This window comes from Orbicella faveolata, unplaced genomic scaffold (genome assembly GCF_042242905.1).
Source record: "Orbicella faveolata isolate gen_17 unplaced genomic scaffold, um_ofav_v1 contig_1, whole genome shotgun sequence".
Classification (NCBI taxonomy): Eukaryota; Metazoa; Cnidaria; class Anthozoa; order Scleractinia; family Merulinidae; genus Orbicella; species Orbicella faveolata.
In genome coordinates this window covers 17,812,501-17,833,439 of record NW_028301536.1, presented here as the reverse complement: position 1 = coordinate 17,833,439, position 20,939 = coordinate 17,812,501, and the positions used below count along the sequence as shown (strand labels likewise).

Genomic DNA, 20,939 nt, shown 5'->3' with positions numbered 1-20,939 from the left:
GACCGGCCTGTCTTCCGAGACCAACCCTGAGAAATTGGGAAACCTAATATGAACTAAAAACAGGAAAAATCTACTATTAAAAATCAAGGCATCCTCCAATCGAATGTTCTCGTATTCAGTCTTTCACAAATCTCTTCACTCCTCATGTTTGGTTTAATTATGCAAACTTGCATTGATACGTCGTCGTTGAATAATTTACGAGCAATGTAGTTAATTCGAACTTAATTTCGCGATTTTTGCCATGCAATATTTCGGGAGATTTTAATTTCGCGATTTCAAGGAGACAAAATGAAAAAGGAGCATTAAATGTCGCGAAAGTAGGTTGTTTCCATAAACTTTACAAGGTAATAAATCATACTGTTCGAAGGAATTTCTCAACTGACAAACTTTCTCTGTTCTTTTTCCACAATAGCGATATGCTGAAATCAGATTTGACCCACACAAGAAAATGTGATTTTTTTTTTAAATTAAGCAGACGTTATGAAAGTACTCGATGAAGAAACTGAGATGGCTAGCAAACTGTGGAAACGAAATAACACTTATTTATGCAATTGTTTGATTTTTAAAATTTATTATGGTGAATATTAAATTTCGCGTTGGTAAATTTCGCCACGTTTTTTTTTTCGCGAACCATTAATTTCGCAGTTTTTGTTTGTGCGGGAAAAACGCTAGATAAAAGACGGGAAAAGTGAAGGGTTTCGAGGATCAGTTGACCAACTGGTCGTAGATTGACACGTGTACATGAACTAGATTTTCACCGCGCTTACCTCGGGATAATTTTTTAAGAAATTGTGTAAGAATTTCAGCAGAAAAGTTTCTACAAGAGAGCATTCTATATTCATTTTGAAGAGCCATTCTCGATAGAAAAATAGACGAACCTTCAGTCTGACCTTTTTCGCACAATTCTCTGACGCTACCTGCCGGCCGGGAGTTTCAACAATGAAATCGATTGAAAGGCCAACAATTTTCTGTTACGCTTAAACTCGGGCAATTCGTAAACTGCGAAACCAAAACGGTTTTTAGATTCGCTACGCGTTTCTAAAGAAACATGGAAAGCTTTCAAGGGCAAACAAGTGGTTCTGTCGAACCGTGCTGATTTGAGACCGTACCAGTTTACAGGGGCACCAACAACAGTTTTCTCTCAAATGCGAATTTATTACGGATTCTTTTGTCCGTTTCTCAAAAACCTTAGGTCTTATTGCCTTTCTGAAAATCATCGCTGATCTCTTTTTCGGTACCCAAAACGACATACATATTTATCAATCTGAAAAGAACAAGGGAAACGATACGTTAGGTGCCCCTGCGAAGTATCTACAGTACTGGTTGACGAATTTCTCGAGCTTGAGCGTCATGTATCATCTCCATGTTCTCAACACTCAAAAAATATAACAAAATATCGACGGGAAGACTTATTCAAATCAAACTTCCTCAGAGAACTCAATGTTTATTTAGAAACGCCATTTTAAAAATCCCTTCAAAATTTTCCATTTTTGTTCTGAAATGCATGTTTAGCGATTCCAACTAGGACGGTTTGAGTAGGACTTTTGGTCATTTTACTGACTGCCGAGAATATATAAACTCCATTTTGCACCCGTGAGTCTATTATAGAACCGAAAGAAGGCATGCGATTTTTAATGACTTATTATGCCCAAGCGAGCAAGATTCGTCCACTACGAACACAAGACCAAAATAGTTTTTGAATCTCTTCGCATTCCTAAATAAACGTAGGATACTCTTTTAGGAGGTTTAAAAATTTAAAAAACTCTTTCCGTCGTAAACATTGCCAGATGAAGCAGATCTAAATATGCTAAAATTCTGGAACATATTTGCACCCAGGCAAAGTTAAGGGGACATATTTTTAACTTGAGACCGGAACATTTCAAGACGCGAATTGTCAACGAACGAGTTCCTGGAGTTCTTGTTTACAGTATATCATTTTGTGCATTTTAGATCAAAGTTCCTCAAATATGCTAACAATAAAACGTCAGCACGGAAACTTTAGTTTATTTCAATATGATTGAATGTGACCGGTCATCATAAGCTATCAAGACAGGTGAGACGAAGGCTTTTACCAGTCAAAAATCCACAATTAGGCCCGTCCCATTGTCCGATGACCGGCGGTTATTTCCATCCCTGTCGAAGGGTTGAATAAGACTTTCCATCCAAATCTGAAAAAATTTCTGACGGCTGGGCATTTATCAGTCCCGTTACCGGCTGTCCGGCGCATGGTCACTGCGTATAGTTACTACTAGGTAATGTAAGGCTAACAAGATCGATAAATATAGAAAAGTTTTTCTTTCTTTATTTACGCAATTCAGCGTTACTATATTACCATAACCGTGTTTATTTGCCGTGACAAGTCCCCTGACAATGAAGCAGTTTTATTGACTAACAGTTATGAAAGGAATGGGTCAGAACTCAATGGAAACAACTGAGTACCTTCATTGCATTTCGATTTATTCCTTCGGATGTAAAAAAGAACGAGTTGCTAGAACTGTTAGGGGCAGGATATCAGGTTCCTAAACAGGAATTTTTCAAGAGTATCCTTAGACTTTTTACGTATGATAACCACTTATACTGACAGCTCTTTCAACTAACACAGACTTCCGGACCAGTCTTTAGTGTGTGCCCTAAAGATTATCATATGTCTTCACATGTGAGCGGATTCCAGCTTTCGCGATTTTTTTTTTCGGTGCCGGAATGTTGGCGTGAATTTAAATTTCGTGTTTCTTTTTTTGGATTTTCTAGAGTTTGTGGCGATCTCAGCTGATTTCATCGATCTTTTTTAAACTGTTCACTCTTTTTTTATTTCAAATTTAGCAAGAACAGAGGTTAGTTGGAAAATCTATATTTACACGAATAGACCACGTTGGTGGCCAATGCGCAAAACTTCATGTAGCTTGAACGTTCAAGACAACGGAAACAGAGTTATAAATAACTCGTGCGGGACATTTCAGGTTTTTTCTGAACAATAGGCAGTGAATAGGCAGACTTGTTTAAAGCTGGTTGCTTCCTTCTACACTTTGTCAGTGTGTCGAAGAGTGACTTAGTTGTGATTCTCTAAACTTGGTGTTGGTGTATTAAACAGAAGACGGCCGGACAACTATGGCTCGCTTGATGTTGCAGATGTTGCTTCTTTTTGTAGTCGCCTCGATGACTTTTGCTTCCAGGGCAGGAACTTCTCAAAAAGTAAGTAACAATTTTTGGTTCAAACTGGTGTTTTGAGAATTGTTTGGAACCAGAGTGTGATTTGGTACGCTGGGAACGAGAACACCGTAACAATTCACCTGTCTGCATGGTCCAAGCATGGTTAAGTGAACACGGGGTACCAATTATTTCCGAGCTGTTCCAAAAATCGGTAGAAAATGCCAACCCGGTCAATCAGTCCTTAAAAATGGATACAAAACAATAATTCTGTTAATACTAGTCGTAAACATTTCTAAAACTCTCTTTACTTCTGAAGAGTTCATCGCCCAGCTACGCACTGAAAGTCTCCAAGGATGGGAAAGATTATGATGAAGACGTTTCGGCCAACATAAGGGATGGAACCGAGACTTTTCACCTTCGTGAAGCCTCATCTGGCAAAGATGCTGGAGATATCATCTACGACTTAAAAAGGGTAATTATTATGTTAACTTTCTGCGTCACCTTCTGTGCTGGTAGAACCTGAGATTTGAATGAGCACAATCACGCCAGTCATCAAAAATTAAGCTGCGATCAAATGAAAACAAGAGTTAATAATGTTCCTGTGCGTTATTGCAATTCGAATCAACTTTTTTTTTTCAAATCAACTGTCATTCAAGTTGGATCTGAGGGTCTAATTACCTGAATAATATCAACATAATTTAATATTCGTTTGAATTCAGTTTTTCTGTTTTTTTTCTGTGCGATTCATTAACGAGGCCCTCTTAGGGGTTTTCGGGATACGGGATATTTGGGCCAAAAATTAACGGGATGTAGGATAATCAGACCCTTGTTAATACGATTAATACTATATGTTAAATAAGACAAACCGTCCCAGGTACGGGTGCTCAGATACAATAGCGAGAAAGATGGGTAAAGCACTTTGTGGGGCTTGAATTTTTTGGGATTAGAAATTTTGTGCATTCATTTGTGGAACATAGACTTTGGCAAAGGTTCCTTGGGGGTCACTATTGTCAAAAAAGACCGTGCCTCACTATTCTTCTTTTGAGTAAAAGAATTGAGACTTTCTTGAGTAGTTCTGAGCCATTAAGCTTTTTTTGCAATAACAATGGCTTCATTCACACTTCCCTATGACTAATCAGCACACTTGAATAATCCCCTTCCTTGGGTATACTATTCTTGAGTCACTTAGAAAACTTGTTCAATTGATCTTTACGAAAGTTCTCTCAACTAGTTGGTAGTGCTGCAGCAAATGTTGATGGTGTTTACATGGCTAATTGGTGTGAAATATTTTTAATGAAATCAATTCCCTTGACTGGCCACGTGGCGTTATCCTGTCACAATTATTTCACAGCTGTTCTTTTTACTCCAAATGTCTTGTACATGTAACTGGCAAAGAGTCTAGCTCTGTAATCAAGCAAATTGTCTTTTAAATCTGCAGAATTTGACAATGATCCGAGTCCCAGAAGCAAGGGCCTGCTTTCTGAGTGAATCGACCAAAAATATTCCCAGTCCAGCTAACTTGCTGCAACTTCTCAAACTGGTAAGTGTAATATTTTATGGGTCACAAAGGACCAAGCATGTGTCTTTCTTAACTCTGTGTGTAAATGACTTTGTGGATCTGTTAAAGTTTTGGGTCATAGCTTTTTTTGTTATTTTTTTCATCAGCTGACTGGCAAAGGTGATTTGAAAATAACTCCTCAAACTGAAGTGAAGTTGAAGGCTCATGGTACCCTTACAGACCGTTCTCAACTGAGCAGGGAGATGGTGAATCTTTGCGCAAAGCTCACAATCTACCGAGTCACCGAGGATAATTCAAACCCACAGAACATGAATCAAACAAATGATGCAGTGGAAAATGCTGATGAGGCCCAGTTGCCTGCAAAACGTAAGTAATCAGAATCTAATATTTGTGAATTACCTGACTGTAAGCTGTATTCTTTTTGTGAAGCCACCAAGCTTGAAGAGGTGGCTGCAAGAATTCTGAGGCAAAAATGTAACATGTCAGGATTTTTTTTTTTTTTTACAGCAAATAACATAACTTGAACCCTTACAAAACTCAAAGTCAAGAATATATATCAAATAATTGATAAGAAGAAAATATAAAAAAATGAGTGATTTTCTACAACTATTTCATTTCTATCTTTCATTTTAAACAAATAAATCTTCAAGACTAGAGACATTATGGCCTGTAATTTTACAAAAAAAATCACAAACAAAACCTTAGTCAGTCCCATGCAGACTATCTAAAAAGACACCTTAAAATATATTTGACTTCTGTTATGTTATCACTCTGAACTACTTCATTTTTTTCAGATGCAAAACGCATTTGGAAACACGTGTGTAAAACTGTCTGTTCCTTGAAATGCTGGACGAAGTGCAGTGGCTGGGTTTGCTATCCAGTGTGTAAGCATGTGTGCCATAAAGTGTGCTCTTGGATTTTTGGGTAAAGCAGAATGTTCCTGCATTTACCCACCAATGTGGCACTATTAACACAAAGCTTTGTAATTTTAGTTTACTATTTTTTAAGTTTGGGGTTCAAGTCAGTTTTTCTATTGTCTTGTAAATGACAGGAATTTTACTGGCTGGTTAACTGGGGATTTAGCTGTAAACATTTTAAAGTAAGCTACAAGCTAAGCAAAAGGAAATAAAGCCACTTGGTCAACAGCACAACTTGATGCCTATGTGTTGTTTTTTGATTCAATACTCAGTTTCACTTGTTGAGCCAGTAGCTAACAAAAGCCATGACATCAAATCTGGTACAAGCATGCCTGAACAACTCTCATGAGCTATGTGTATCTCCTTAATACCTGAAGAGGATTGGTTTCAATTTATTGCTCTTAGAGTGGTTTTCAATTGAGTGTTGAAAAGTAATTGGTTTTGCATTTACTACGCCGGATGATTGGCTTAAAAAACTTGCGCCACTTTTTCATCCAACCAGAAGTAAAATCAAAACCAATCATGACTACCTCGCAGGCGTTTTCCCGTGCTTTGCGTCAGCTACATGAAATTGCTTCCAGTTTTGATTGGTTCATTGTATTGTCTGTGTTCTCTATGATTGGTTAGAGTGTTAACTTTGGTTTTGGTTTATGACACTTAATTGAAAACCACTCTATCAAATGGCACCCAATTATATAATTGAACGTTGACTACAAAATTGCCTTGAAGGTCATTAGAAAGAGAATTGAAAATGTGTTTCCAAAGTTAATTCACCGAGACCAAAGTAAATTTATTTAATCTGACTGTTAGCTCGGTCAGAACATTCACTCACTAACCGATATTCTTGATCAGAATAGATAGAGACACTCTTGGGATTTTGTATAATTTACTACATTTTAAAAATGCCATCAATACAATTGAGTGGTCTTTCATTAACCACATGCTGAAGCTATTCATTTCGGGGAAAGTATTCAACAATGGGTTATTACCTTCTACGCTAAATTGCAGATAACAGCTCCACTATGGAGTTTTTCTCCTTGTTTAGAGGAGTCACACAAGGCTGTCCATTGTCGCAGTATTTAACCATTTTCGGAGTTGAGATCCTAGCAAATATGATAAATGAGAGTATTTGTGGGATAAGCACTTATCACAGATCATACCTCACTGCTATGTAATGATCACCTCTCATTTTGAAAATTTAAGGCTCTGGACCCCATGTACATAAATATTTTAATGGCTCTGTCAATTCCAAAAGGGCTCTTCTGCCCGTCCCCCTCTCCGACATTGGATAGGCATTTGACAGGTTGCCAGTCCCCACCAAGGGGCATTTACTTGCAAAAGGCTGCCCGGGAGTGGGGCATTCGACAATTAAGACAAAGCCAAAAATTTATACATCAGTACGTAAGCCTACTTTATTAAACATCAAAGCGATTAACCCTATGTCAAGAACGTAATTGTAAATTCTTTATCTGACATTTAGCCCACTGGAAACTAGCTTGTGCCCTACTAAATCAAGTTGAGAAGTGATGGCGAACACGATGGACGCGTATGGCAATCATATGTAACCTTATAAGCTTAATATATAAAGCACACAGGGATAAGCCTTCTTTCAATGAGTTTTCTCTGCAAAAGTATATTGTCTTTGCGAGTTTATCTCTGTCTAAGTTGTGGAGATTGGTGTGCACTACTTTTGACCATGTCTGAAATCAATCAATTTCAACACACTTTAGATAAAAAAAAGTTGATTACACATGAATAACAGTCATAATCAAACTATAACAAGATTTTAATATCAATTAAAAGAAGATACTTTTTCGCATTAGCAGTCATGCGTACACAGCGATGCCGCTATATAAGCTGAAGCGAGGAACGAAAGAACGACAAGTATTGAGCTTTAGCTTTTAATACAGGGCATTTGCACTATTCTCACAGCCCCACCATGGGGATTTTGTATGGACCAGCTACCCCACAATGGGGCATTTGCCACCTTATGAAAAGAAAAGGTCAAATTCTTGTCCAAAGCCCAAAGCGGGAGGGGGGTGGGGGGGTGGGGGGATGGGTGGGCTTAGAATCGACAGAGCCATAAATCTTTGCCAAAAGTTGGATCTTATCCTGCTAATCAAAATTTGATAATAAAGAAAGGGTTTCATCATGCTGTTTTTGAAATAAATGTAGTTAACGCTAAAATTAAGGGTGCTGTTAGCTGGTCATTCTATCGCTATGGTAATGCACCTATCAATGTTAAGCTGCTGGGGGGGGGGGGGGGAGGCCGGGCATAGGCGGGGGTTTTGACGTAACAAGTCTGCCTGTGGTTGGGACTTTTGATCATTCGCTGAGTCCCGGGGGTCAGAACTTATGACTTCAACCGTTAGTAGACTGAGCCCTACTGACGCCATCTTGGATGACTGAGAATGACTGGAAACAAACTGTACAGAATTGGAAGAAAACAATGTTCCAGATTGCTAGCTGTGCATGAGATGCTCAGAAGTTTGGTGTGGAACTGAACATTGTTGTAGACATTCTGTAAACAAGGCCTTTGTTACAGATATCAGTTTTTCCTTAGTTAAAGGTTAACTCCATTGCTAAACATCATTGATTTGTATTTTGAAAGTTGTGCATGGAAACAAATTTTCGAATCCTACATAAAGTAACACTGCTTTTAATTTAAGCTCACATGAATTGAAATTATGAAACATTTTACAGAATAGTGTTCTGTATTCACCTTCATACATTCATTGAATCTGCAATGCATGTTGCTTCTAAGCATGGTTATAATTTTAGTACTAAAACGAAATTGAATTATTGAACTTCATCTTTATGAGCCTACCATGTGCAGTGTATTATTATGAATTAGTGAATACATCTAAGATCTGTAGTCCTCTTATGGGGCTTTTTCATATTTCTGTACTACAGATAGAGGTTAACATTTTATTTCCATCGTTTCTGTTTAAAATGTAAGTAATTAAAATGTCACAATGGTGTTGGACACTAGTCGTGATAAGAATTTCCATGTTTTCAGTCTTGTTTAGTCGTATAAGTTTAGGCAGTCGTCACAATTAAATTAATATAAATTAGGTGACATTTCTATATTAAACAGACGTTGCATTTTGAAGTTGTTGCTTTGTAGCCTTTTATTTACAACTTTTTGATGTTTAATTCTTTTTTTGACAGACCTATACCTTTTTCTAGATAGAGATGGAGAATTTGTATTCTTTTGAACAACACTACTATCCCTGGGATGGGGAATTTGCACTATTTTGACCAACGTTAATTTCCCTGGGGTCGGGCATTTGAACTGAAAAGATGATCGGAGTTCAAATCCCCCGCCTTTGCCCGTCCCCCTCCCCACCCCCCCCCCCCCCCCCACCTATATCTATTGTGTCACGAAATTCACCAATGACTGGGCAGTTTTTTGATACCATGATTGTAGCATCAACTGATAAAGAGTGGTTATAATGAACCATCAAAATCTAAGTCTTGGAAAGTACTGGAAACTATTTTGAGGCTTTTTATTAAGTCTGCACAAGGCAATCTCAGCATTCCAATGTTTGAGAGCCTCACGCGATGAAAGGAGAATCAATATCTTTCTTCACAAACAGCTTACCTTGTGGTATTTTTAATTCTTTTGTCCAAAAATTTCCCTGATTTATACAGCCACAAAGTTGTTTCATCCAATAAATAACAGAAATAACGAAGCACATAAAAGCTTCGCACCCATAATGGCGGTTAACATGAAATTAAATTTACGTCATGTAAGTTGTCGCGAAGTGTTACATTTTATGAAAACCACGTATCGTAGTACTTTACGCTGGTTCTTACATGACATAGGTCATTTCTCCATTGCAGCCAGGCCTCAAAATACAGTCAATTTCAAGATGGAGGCAAGAGCTGAAGCTGAAGGTAAGCATTCAACTTTGAACTCCGGAGAATGCACTTCTAACTCTCTGATTTGTTCACTGACTCTAGATTATCAACCATTATATCTGTGTTAGTCCGTGTAGGGAAAATGAGTGTGGCAGGTGTTGCTTAGGTCATATATTTTTCGGCGGTAGACGAAAGTTCCGTTCCGAAAGTTCCGAAATGACTGAAAACCCGGGGTAGTCACTCGATAAAAATCCATATCGGAAAACCACTCGATAACTCGATGATATCGGTCGCCCGATAAAACTCGATTCTCACACGCTGGCTAGGTTCAAAATTATCGATTTTATCCATTTTATCGACTTTCTTCGTTAGTTTACGCTTTAAAATCCGGGCTATCTAATCGAACAAAATCGAACAAAAATCCAATTGAACTCAATCGAACGATTGGTGTTCGATTGGGTTCGGCAATCGAACAAATCGAACATCTATTTTGCTGTGAGTTCGATTTTCGAACCAATCAAACAAAATCGAACAAAATCGAACCAATCCGATGCAATTTTGTTTGGACGGTATCTCTTGATGCTGGAAACTAGTAAAACACGTAGGTTATAGTCAGCCTTTTTTGAATGGGAATAGAGAGAAATAACTTCATACTGAATGTCAATGTTCAAACAAAACAAAATGAAACAAAACAAAGTCAATGTCAACGACTGTTACTCATGTCCTATCAAGCAAGAGTTCGGTAATTGAACTGTCACAATTACCGATCGTTTGTTAATTGAACTTTCGATTGTGTTCGATTGGCAAAATTTTATTGTGAGTTCAATCATGTTTGATTGAGTTCGGAAATTGAACGAGTGGTGTTCGATTGGGTTCGATTACCGAATTGTTCGATTAGATATCCTGGGTTTAAAAAACCTGTATCCATTGATACCGCGTTTGATTGTGACTTTTTACATGTAATTGTGGATTTTGTAGATGTACACTACAATGGAATTAAGATTGATCAGTACTGATTTCGAAGTCACAGTTGTACACATTCAAAGCCTGGGAATCTGGCGGGAGTTCACTTGTAGGGGGAAAGTAAATTTACGAGAGGTCACATATTGTATTTAATATTCAATTTTATTTGTGATTTCAGTACTAACAGTAAAAAACTTTTGATAACTACACTGTGTCATTCCTCTTCAAGTTGTATCGTTGGTTTTGAAACCAAGTTTTAAACTAAAAATAAAAATATAGGGAATAAGGTAAAAACATTTTACGTACATTAATTCAGGAGGACTGTGAATTTAGTTGTTACCAGGAATTTCTAAACCTTGTTGTTCTTACTTGTCGAGGTTCTAGGTCCAGAGTCTCGGCTAATCTAATGATCAGCTCGGCGCTGGCATGGCCATTTGTTCCTTCATACGCTTACTTCAGCCCTGTCAACTGATACTCTTTAAACAGCACTCTTTTCTTTGCTGATGTTTTATTGCTTGGTCCTTCATCATTGTCTGACTTTCACTTTCCTAGCAATGAGATAAGTCCCATTTAGGTTTTGATGACCTGAAATGGACATAAACTGCTCTTTACCCACTTCTGGGTCAATTTGTAGATATTTGTCTGGATTCCCCAGTTTTATCCTTCTTCCATGTATTATTAAAGCATAGAATATGAAATAACTAACCATGCTAAAGAGCTATGAGCTCTTCCTGGCCGCACTTATCGTTGCAGGATTTGTCCAAGCTAAAATTGATAAATTCAATATTTATCAATGAAATCAAAATTACTAAGTGAAAAATTAATAATAATTACTGATTTTTCACTTAGCGCTTCTGATTTTATGGATTAAGGGACCGTTCATTTTTTATAAGGTAGGGGGGACTGGTGGGATTTGGGGGGGGCCATGCGAAAAAAAATGGCTCTTGAGGGGGGGCCATCCCAAAAAAATAAGGGAAAAAGGGGGGGTCACATGAAATATTTTAGTAAAACTTTAAAATGGGATAATGTTTGAATATCAAAAAAATTGCTACAGAATAAACATAGAAGGCAGGATACAAATTTATTACAAACTTTCCTTCTACTTTAAAAAAACGTTTGGTGACAAAAAGCATTTGTAGCTACTGAAAAGAAGTATTTAACACTGTTATTTTCGAATGCAACTTTCACTGGCACTCATCTTCATCTTCGCTGTCGTCGAGTTCTTCGTCGCCGCTTGTGCTGCTATGGGAGTCTCTTTCACCAATGCTACAAGAAGCAGCAATGCTTTCCGTCAGAGTGTACTCTTCAGGGTACATGAAGATGTAAACATAATCTCTGACTTCCTGCTCAAGGTTGGTGGTGATTCTGCTTCTTGCAGCATTGGTGAAATAATTCCCTTCCATTGGACTAAAAGAGTGTGGAATCGTGTTCCTTTACATCTTTCAATATGACATTCAACTTTTCCACCATTGCTCTGCGCTCTTTGATGGAGAAGTTCAGTTTTCTTCCATCACTGGGCTTCAACCGGTACTCTGGCATGGAAAACTCACTCGCCCTTTCTGAACAGCCATCCGCACTTAGAAAGATTGCTTCTTTTGCTTGTAAGATGTCAAACTACCTGGATTGTTCAGCTGTAAACCTTTTCTTAAACGACTCGTCGCTTTTGCCATTATTGCGCATTTTGGAATGAGCCTCTTTCGTGATGCTCATGTAGTAATGCGCTCTTTTCCCGATTGGATTCACGATATAGCCAAGGTTTGTTTTCCGGAGACCCTGAGGTATGGTTGTATCATCAGCAGAGGAGAAACTAGTGACCTACCAGAAAAGGAAAGACAATTTTTTTTATTTATTATATTGAACTGATATTATTGAATGATCGTGGTTCGTGTAACCATTTAATGTTGTATTCGTGTAATGAAATGTAGACCTGAGTCAAACGATATATTAAAAGACACATACTATTTTAAAAATGTTCAAACAGTTTTAGGTGCTATCTTTACAATAGGAAAATACAGAAGTTTCTCATTATAAAAGTGAACATACATGCGTTTTTAATGTCCAGATAAAAATAGGAACACTGACAAGAAATTAACACTTACCGGCTCATCTTCTTGTACTTCAACAGCTTTCTGTTTTACCTGCACAGGGCAACATTTATACATGCCTATCACTAGAGTAGAGGAAAAAACCTTCCAAATAAAGACATCTGTAAATTAAATGTAAGAATGTGTTTCACACAACACATCAACAGATTTCCAGTTTTTTCACAACACTTCGTTCTTGGTTCAGTATCACAATGCAGGAGCAAGGAAAGACTCTGTTCCAGGCCACTGTTACTTCCGTAAGATTGAGAAGTTTATGAATGAGCACTACGAGGAGGGGGAGAACTACAGGGAGTTTCTAAAGTTGTCCTGTCAAGAAAAGGTAGGAGAAATTTGTTCTTTTTGTTGTAAATGGACTGGACCACCTATAGAAAGATACCCTAAATCAGTTCCTGACCATTCCTGCCTACCGGAATACCACTATCTCTCCTACCAGAAGACCCCAAAAGAAGGGCGTGATCCAGATGACTGGCAGCCAAGGGTCCAAGCAAAGAAAGAGCATGGAAGTGGCAGGCTGGTTTTATCTGACCCAGAGAGTGTTGCTCTATTTGCAGATAAGTTTATTGTCAAATCAAAGTTTGTGGTGGATTATCTTCAGCATCTTGAAGTGCTGGAATTTAAAAGGAAAAAGAGAGCAGAAGAAAAGGCAAAGTTAAGTAGGGACGCAAAAGATAAATCATATGAGGATTATCCTTGGACTGAGTTGTTCGAAGATCTAACTAAGCTTAAAACGCTACGTGTTCCAGAACTAAACAAGTACTTGAACCACCACGGGCTGAAGCAGCATTTGAAAAGCAGCAAGAGTGAGAAAGTAAAGGAAATTGTAAGACATTCATGCTTGCAGCAGAAGAGTCCTCTCAGAGCTGGCCAACCAACACTGAGAAATGCAAGGACATTGACACAAAATGACAACAGGGCAAGTGCTGACAGCAGTGAAACGGATGAAAGTGACAATGATGAGTATCACAGTGATGCCATTCACTCTGGGGGAGAAGATGACTCAAGTGATGTCATTTTTGCATTCATCAATTCAGATGAGAAAGATGCCAATGAGAGGCCAAATGCCACACGCTCAGGGCGAGCCATAACTAAGAGATCCGAAATTGACTTCTCTTTCTTTTGATTTGTTTTTTAAACAACAGCTCTCTGTAGTAGAGGGATTGTAAATATTGTCTTCATAGTGAGCACAATAACGTGAAGAAGGGGGATAATAGAGAAATATTAAAAAAGTTGAAATCTAAATATTGTTTGTTCAATTTTTTTTTTGTGGGGGGGGTCATCCCAAAAAATGACCGCTATAAGGGGGGGGGGCATGTGAAAAAATTGGTAAGCTGAGGGGGGGTCATGCGATTTTTAAATGGTGCTTCCCAAATCCCACCAGGCCCCCCTCCCTCATAAAAAATGAACGGTCCCTAATATCGAATTTATCGATTTTTAGCTCGGACAAATTCTCCAACGATAAGTAATCGATAATATTATTATTATATAATTATTATCGATTACTTACAACAAATCCTGTTATCGATTTTAATCAATTTTCGATATCATTGACTAAGTTTTATTGATTTTTATCAAAATTAATATTATTGATTATCAATTTTATCGAGTGAGTACCCCGGGCTGAAAACAGGACTTAATGGGTGTGTGGCAGTAACATTCTTGTCCAAAAAAGAATTACCCAATGCCTGAATGCTTGTGTGTTGAAATCAGGATACAAATTGAATGCACTCAAATGTAATTTCAGTTATCGTTAAGCTTAAAACAAAAACTTTCCCAATTTGTCTAATAAAACTGTAAGTTATAGTTCCAAAAATAGTTGTTTTGAAACCTCGTATATTCTGTGAACTGGATCAACAGCCTACCTGATCTAGTAAAATCAAAAACTTATAAAAGAAAAATTTCTTCATGGAGCCATTCAAAATGGCTCTTCTAATTCAGAGCCAACCCAAAAGCACAAGTCGGTCCTTCTCTCTGATTCTTTTGTCATTATTGTGCTGATAAGAAATTGGGAAAGAAAATAATATTCATATTCATCTATAGGCTTCTGTGATAGACATTTAGCTCTTATGTAGCTCTTCCAAAGCGGAATACCCAGAGCCCTCATACTCTACATTACTATTTGAACTGTTCGGTAATCGAACTTAATCAAACCTAATCAAACTTAATCGAACGATTGGGTATCATTAGTAATAGTAATTGGACCTAGTAGAGTACAATTCAGGGAGTAATCAGGTGAGTAATTTCAAAATCAGATGAATGCAAAGCGTGAGGTTGACTTGAAATTACAAGCACAATTACTCCCTGAATTGTACTACACGAGGTCCATTGAATTACTAATTAATCGTATCTATATAACAAATTTTAGAATTAAAAATGTCTTTTGAGAACTTCTTTTGAGCAAAAGTGTCTCTAGGGCTTTTCATAAGTATTGCAAACTATAGGGAACCATTAAAGCGTGCTTAATTATTGACGTGCAAATCACATGGGTATCCAATTAATTACAGGTATCCAATTACAAAAAGTTTAAATTGGATACCTGTACTTGGACACCCATTTGGTCATGCACTGATTATGTGAAAAATAGGTGGGTGGAGAACCAATCACAATGGAGAATTTTGTTATAGATACGATTAGTTCATTAATTAAACACAGTCAAACCGGAGATAGCTAAGAAATTTGTGTGAGGGGGTTCGATCTTCTTTGATTTCCGAAGTAATTAAACCCAATAGAACTTGATTGGGCACAATCGAAAAGTATAAAATTCACCCTAAATACCACCAGATATTTGAGCCGTCAGTCTTAGTAACAGGGTAACCATTGTGAAATAACCTTTGGGCATGGAAAAAAAGTGGATTTACAAATGAAAGAATAAACTGACTATGAAGTTGAAAAAAAAAAAAAAAAAAAAACGAAAAATAAAGTTTAGCAGATGATAAAAAGTTAAGAGTTAATATACAGACTTTTCACTATTTAGGAATCTGTTTAGGTTTTTTTAACCACCACAGTTTTGAATAGGACATTGGTATTAAAGTCATAGGTAGAGGAAAAATTCCCTTTTTTAAATGTATTTTTATTAATTTTTATTCTTTATTATGTATTTTTAAGTAGAATTTTTTTAGTAGTTAAGGCTTTTTTATTTGTTAAGTAGCAGAGGAAGAGGGAGACATGGCCCGTGTGAGGCATCGCCAGCGCCGTGGAATGCTCAAGATGTATTATGGAGTTGGTGAAGAGTCTGGAAAGTCAGCTGTTATTGATTCCTGTGACATTAATGGTGCACATTTCAAGCCTGAGGCATTTTTGGAGAAGCTTTTCAAAGAGAAATCACTAAATGAGCTTCATGATAAAGAAACAGAGATTTCCAAACGTAAGGATGTTCAATACATGTACTGTTGAATATTTGATTATTCAGATTTTTTTCCTAATTGTAGCCACCAATAAAATGAAAAAGGAAAAGTAAAGTCTCTCAAGCGCTGCTGGCTCAAAGGTCTTGGCACTTAACCTGACATTGCTATCTCCCCTAGACGGGGTGCTAGTCCATCACAGGTTGGCAGGGCTAGAAAAAAGTGCCTTCTGGTCATGCAGGACAAGTAAAATCTCCTTCTGGGCAAGTAACTTTTCACTCTTACTTGCCCGATGGGCAAGTGAATAGGCAAGTTGTCTGCCAAGTAAATCATTAAGAGCAATCTGACTTGCCCAGGGCAAGCAAACTTTTAGAGCTACTTGTCCCAAGGGCAATTTGGAATTCAAGTTTTTTTCAAGTCTTGGTTAGTCCTCAGCCTTTTGTCAGGTTGCTTCAGCAATTTATTAGCACCCTATTATACACCTGGGTGGACAGAGTCTCTGTGAGAGAATAGCTAATAGAAGTGTCTTACCCAAGAAGACAACATGACGACTCTGGCCCGGGTTTGAATCAAGACTGCTTGATCTGTTGTCCTATTTGCTAACCATTAAACCACCATGCCTCCCACACCAAATAAACTGGATATAAATATAGGTGTGTCCCATAACTTTATAAAAAAAATTCTCCTTTTTTGTAGAAATCAGATCGTTAGACAGTGAGATGCAGACCTTGGTGTATGAAAACTATAACAAATTTATCAGTGCTACTGACACCATAAGGAAGGTAACTGTTACACAAAATAGTTTTGAATTTATGAAAATGAATCCCCAGTTGTCTCAGGAGATTCATTTTCAAAAAGTATGAAGAAAAGTAATGAGAATTTGGATACTGACCATTAAATTGATTAATTTTGCATATTTGTTATTTCCAAAAGATGAAACATGATTTCAAGAGAATGGAGGAAGAGATGGATAAGCTGGCGGCAAACATGTCGACAATCACAGAGTTCAGTGAGAAGATAACCGGAACCCTTCAAGGAAAAAGACAGCAGATCACTAAGTTATCAGGCGTTCATGCACTCCTGAAAAAGGTGCTTTCTTTTTCTGTTTGGTTTTCAAACATTTACAAGTTAGTGTGTTAAAAAAATATATGAAAAAACATTATAGTTACATTTAATCAGTGTCTTAGTCAGGTAGTTTGCAAGGGACAAAACATTTCCAATATTTACAATTTCGTTTCCTTGTAACAGCTTCAGTTTCTCTTTGAGTTGCCATCAAGACTAAACAAGTGTGTTGAAATGAAGCAATATGGACTGGCTGTCAGGTAAATTTTGGAAATTTACAATAAATAATATAATAATAATAATAATTCATTAGTGATAAAAGTCATTGTATATGTAAATTGGCCTATTTGCCTTTTGTGGTTATTTGTTCATAATTGCAGGTATTATACAAAAGCAAGAGATGTTCTTCACCATTATAGCCACATGCCTTCATTTCATGGCATTCATCAGGACTGTGACGAGATTGTTAAACAGCTGATAGTTCAACTGAGGGAACAACTCAGGAATCCAAAGGTTACAAATTACTCAGTGTTTTAGTCTCTATATATGCCTTTTTGAACTAAGCATAAAACACATAAAATGTAGTCAGATATTCCTAAACTGGTGTCTGGTCACCTCACCACCAGGAAGTGTTGCCACCAATGATCGTGCCACGCTTAAACAACCTCACCACCAATGAACTCACCACCAAGCAAAGTCACTACTCGCCACCAACCACCAACAAGGAGATAATAAAAGTAGAGTAAAGTAGTCAAGGAGAATTAGCCATGGTATTTGTATTTATTGGTAGCAAGGTGACCATAATTCACCTAAACTTGAAACTGGGGTAGCCTACATACCTAATTATATCACACCTCCTTGGAAAATGGTACAAGTTATTATATCCAAGGTAGTGTCTTTTTACAAGATTACGTAGCATTATGTATGTATAACTCAAATACATGAACATGTGTAAAATTTTAAAAGGAAGTTCCTGATTGAACAATAGTATTGCCTTGGAAGCTGTTACAAAATTAAATTTTTTCATTTCCTTTCTATAGTCAACACCCAAGCAGTTGGCAGAATGTGTAGATCTACTGCTTCAACTAAGGGAACCTGCTGATGAGCTGTGTGATGAATTCTTAGCACAGTAAGATTCACAAGTCCTTTACAATAAATTTGTGCTGATATTCAAAGCTTCCCACAGGCTTACATTTTCTCAGATAAAATAGCTGCCTCCACATTGCTGTTGTGTTTTCAGCAGTATAGTCAGTGATAAAAAAAAGCAGCAAGTCCCAAAAGTTCTTTCTCAAATATATTTGTGATTCAGGGGTCATGCCATGAAGAAAGTGATAAAATACAGTTCAGATTTCATCCAGGTCTGGAAATCTGTGCAATCATAAGTATCAGCTACTAAATACATGTAGCTAGAGGCTTACATGATTACAAGTGTGTTTGTTAAACCCAAGGTGTAGCTTGTGCAATATGGACTTTTTAGGGTTGTTTTAAGTATGGTAACCAAGATACTTCCTGTAGTACATGTATTGCAGTAGATTGTAAAGGGGATCTGTAACCAAGTTTTTTTAAGCTTTTTAGAGTACAGTGGAGCCCCAATAATCAGGTCACCAATGGGCCACAAAGAAAATTACTGACTGAGCTTTTGTTTGGGTCGGTATAAGGTGGTCATAATAACAGGGTGGCCATATTAATGGGGTGGCCGTGAGGCAGGGTTCCACTGTGCAGTAATGCAATGTTGTACTAATTAGTGGTATAAAAAGCAAGCATTAGACTTTTTTACGTGACAAAATTATCCACTGAATCTTGTTGCAAATTCTCATTCATTATCCTGACTTCTAGTGCTCAAGAGCGACTGGATGAAAACCTGAAGATACTCAAGGCGCAAGTGGAATTGAAGTTATCAGGAGATACATCAGTCACTTTAGAAGGTTTTCAAGTTACTTTACTTCCATGGATTATTATTATATTATGATCATTAAGCACCCATCAGCTTTTTGTGAATTTGCCTGTAGTAATTATAATACTTTAAATGTGTTTTATAAACAACTGTTCTAATCATTTGGCTAGAGCTTCTGATTAATAGTCTTGACCATCTGTTTTCCTAATATCACTTGAGAAAACAACCTTTCAGTTTAGTTTCTTTGGCTATTGTTGTTTAAACTGTCTGAGAAATAGTGGGACTTCTATGACAATTATTAAACGGTGCTCTGAACAGCACGTGGTTTAAATGTTAACTTTTCTATAAATAGAGGAAGACAATCAAGTTCAAGAACAAGATAAAAGTGCAAAACCATTGAGGCCAATGGTGAGATGATATGATTTTTTGTTCTAATGGTACAGTTGATATTTTGATCCCACTATTTTGAAAAGAAACAATAGCAGCACCCATCATGCGAGTGCCTCGCCAGACTGTGAATAGTCTCTCTTCTGCTCGGAAATCTGTGGGGAAGAATGCACAACGACTGAGCGTGCGAGCATAGGACCGCTCATTTGTGTTGCGTTCTTCCTTGCGTCCTTCCCCACAGAATTTTGAGCAAAAGACAAACTGCTCACAGTCTAGTCCCTTACTCATATATACCAAAAAAAACATGCCTCTCACATTATTATGGTATCAGCTACATGTAGAATTACAATGAAGAATTGTACACGACAATAATTATCTCCTCAGAGCTTTATTATCTAGCTCTCTGCACGCACTGCAGGCCTATGATGGGGGAGCATCATAGGCCTGCAGTGCGTGCAGAGAGCTAGATAATAAAGCTCTGAGGAGATAACTCATTTACACATCGTTCAGTAGTTTGGAGCTGCAGGCTATCAATAAAATAGTTTTTGTTGGGTATTGCTGCTGCATCTTCAGCTGTCTGTATAAATTGTATTTGATATCTGAGTTGACATAATACAGTGTATGTGTGTGTATTTATACATGAAATTAAATTAAGATAGTTAGAAATGGTGTTTTCGGTTTGTTTGATATGTAAAGGACTTGTTGGAGTTCATTGACTGTGGCTGCAATGGTTTCCTCAGTACAATCTGCCTGGTGATTGCATCCTACAAGGAGCAGTTTATTCAACGCCAGATGGCTGAGTAAGTATGAAATTTGAATGTACTTTCTCGGCTATACAGCAAAGTCTGCGGTTGAGTACTTCTATAGTCACAGTTTGAACTGTGAAGGCAGAGTGGCCACGTGGTCAGCGCGTGGGACTCGCAATCCAGTGGTTTGAGTTCTGCTCTGACCACGACCTGGATTTGTTTCACAGTAGACCCAAGTTCAGATCCTCAGCGATGCTTGTAAATAGCCAACTGGTTTGCCTCCGACCAGTTGGGATTCTTAACAATGTTATGTTCAATTTGAATTATTTGTTTCACTTGTTTGCTCAGCCCCACTAGACTTTGTGCTATAAACTCTGCCGAGGGTAAATAAGGGTTATTTATTTATTATTAATATCTTTTCATTTCTTTTTTTAACTCTGGTAGCATGAGTAAGCTAAGACTTGCGTTAAGTTGATGTTAATAACTCATTGTGTAGCTATATTTTTGTAACTTCCCTCTTCATCTCCTGCAAGGCATGGTCAAGATCAACAAGAACTGGACAAGATTGTGACTGAGAAACTGTCCACTTTTATTCTATCCTTGATGAATGAATATTTTAAACTAATAGAAGCCAGGATTGAACTAGAGGTGTGTAGTCTGCCAGTCGAGAATCATTGTGAAATACTCCAAAATACGGAAAGTAAACAAGCTCTGACCCTTGTAAGTTAGCTCTCATCACCATCTAATCGTCTTTGTCCCATGAGGTGACGGGTAGGGGGGGGGGGGGGGACGCCATAGGGCGTTCACTTTTGCCTTCAACTTCTGTTGGTCTTGAGCCGCTCTTTTGGCCTCGCACCAACCCATGTTGGTCAAGTTAACTTGTACAGTTTGGAAAAACTTATTGTAAATGAGCGGGCCTTAGAAAGGTACCGGGAACGAGGCTAGCACTCACAGTAATGGTCTTCTGCCTCTTTAGTCTGATACTGGTGATAACGTT

At 37.7% G+C, this 20,939-nt stretch overlaps 2 protein-coding genes across 3 annotated transcripts in view; both read left to right on the top strand.

Annotated features, from left to right (window-relative positions):
- The first annotated feature begins 2,292 nt into the window (after positions 1-2,292).
- Positions 2,293-5,817, top strand: LOC110045657 (uncharacterized). Its single transcript, XM_020751250.2, has 5 exons — positions 2,293-3,189; positions 3,464-3,619; positions 4,586-4,687; positions 4,813-5,032; positions 5,461-5,817. Exons 1-5 carry the CDS (start codon positions 3,106-3,108, stop codon positions 5,592-5,594), a joined length of 696 nt encoding a protein of 231 aa, XP_020606909.2. The 5' UTR covers positions 2,293-3,105; the 3' UTR covers positions 5,595-5,817.
- A 3,610-nt stretch (positions 5,818-9,427) lies between these two features.
- LOC110045795 (vacuolar protein sorting-associated protein 51 homolog) overlaps positions 9,428-20,939 on the top strand; it is a 19,282-nt gene continuing 7,770 nt past the window's right edge. Inside the window, exons 1-12 of one of the 2 annotated variants that reach the window (XM_089293108.1) lie at positions 9,428-9,483; positions 15,661-15,876; positions 16,550-16,635; positions 16,787-16,942; positions 17,102-17,175; positions 17,296-17,428; positions 17,956-18,044; positions 18,752-18,840; positions 19,162-19,217; positions 19,893-19,996; positions 20,476-20,590; positions 20,919-20,939. The exon at positions 20,919-20,939 is cut by the window's right edge and continues 80 nt beyond it. In XM_089293108.1, coding sequence (XP_089149234.1) covers positions 9,459-9,483; positions 15,661-15,876; positions 16,550-16,635; positions 16,787-16,942; positions 17,102-17,175; positions 17,296-17,428; positions 17,956-18,044; positions 18,752-18,840; positions 19,162-19,217; positions 19,893-19,996; positions 20,476-20,590; positions 20,919-20,939 — 1,164 coding nt within the window. In that variant the 5' untranslated portion in view covers positions 9,428-9,458. Of the gene's footprint in view, positions 9,484-15,657; positions 15,877-16,549; positions 16,636-16,786; positions 16,943-17,101; positions 17,176-17,295; positions 17,429-17,955; positions 18,045-18,751; positions 18,841-19,161; positions 19,218-19,892; positions 19,997-20,475; positions 20,591-20,918 lie in introns of both variants that reach the window. The other variant, XM_089293105.1, reaches the window with a different exon arrangement.

What these genes read in the sequence shown, in the direction of transcription:
- LOC110045657 (XM_020751250.2), top strand. Translation starts at nt 3,106, where the DNA reads ATGGCTCGCTTGATGTTGCAGATGTTGCTTCTTTTTGTAGTCGCCTCG. An exon ending in TGCTGCAACTTCTCAAACTG is followed by an intron (nt 4,688 to 4,812) that starts GTAAGTGTAATA and finishes TTTTTTCATCAG; the next exon opens with CTGACTGGCAAAGGTGATTT. An exon ending in GGCCCAGTTGCCTGCAAAAC is followed by an intron (nt 5,033 to 5,460) that starts GTAAGTAATCAG and finishes CATTTTTTTCAG; the next exon opens with ATGCAAAACGCATTTGGAAA.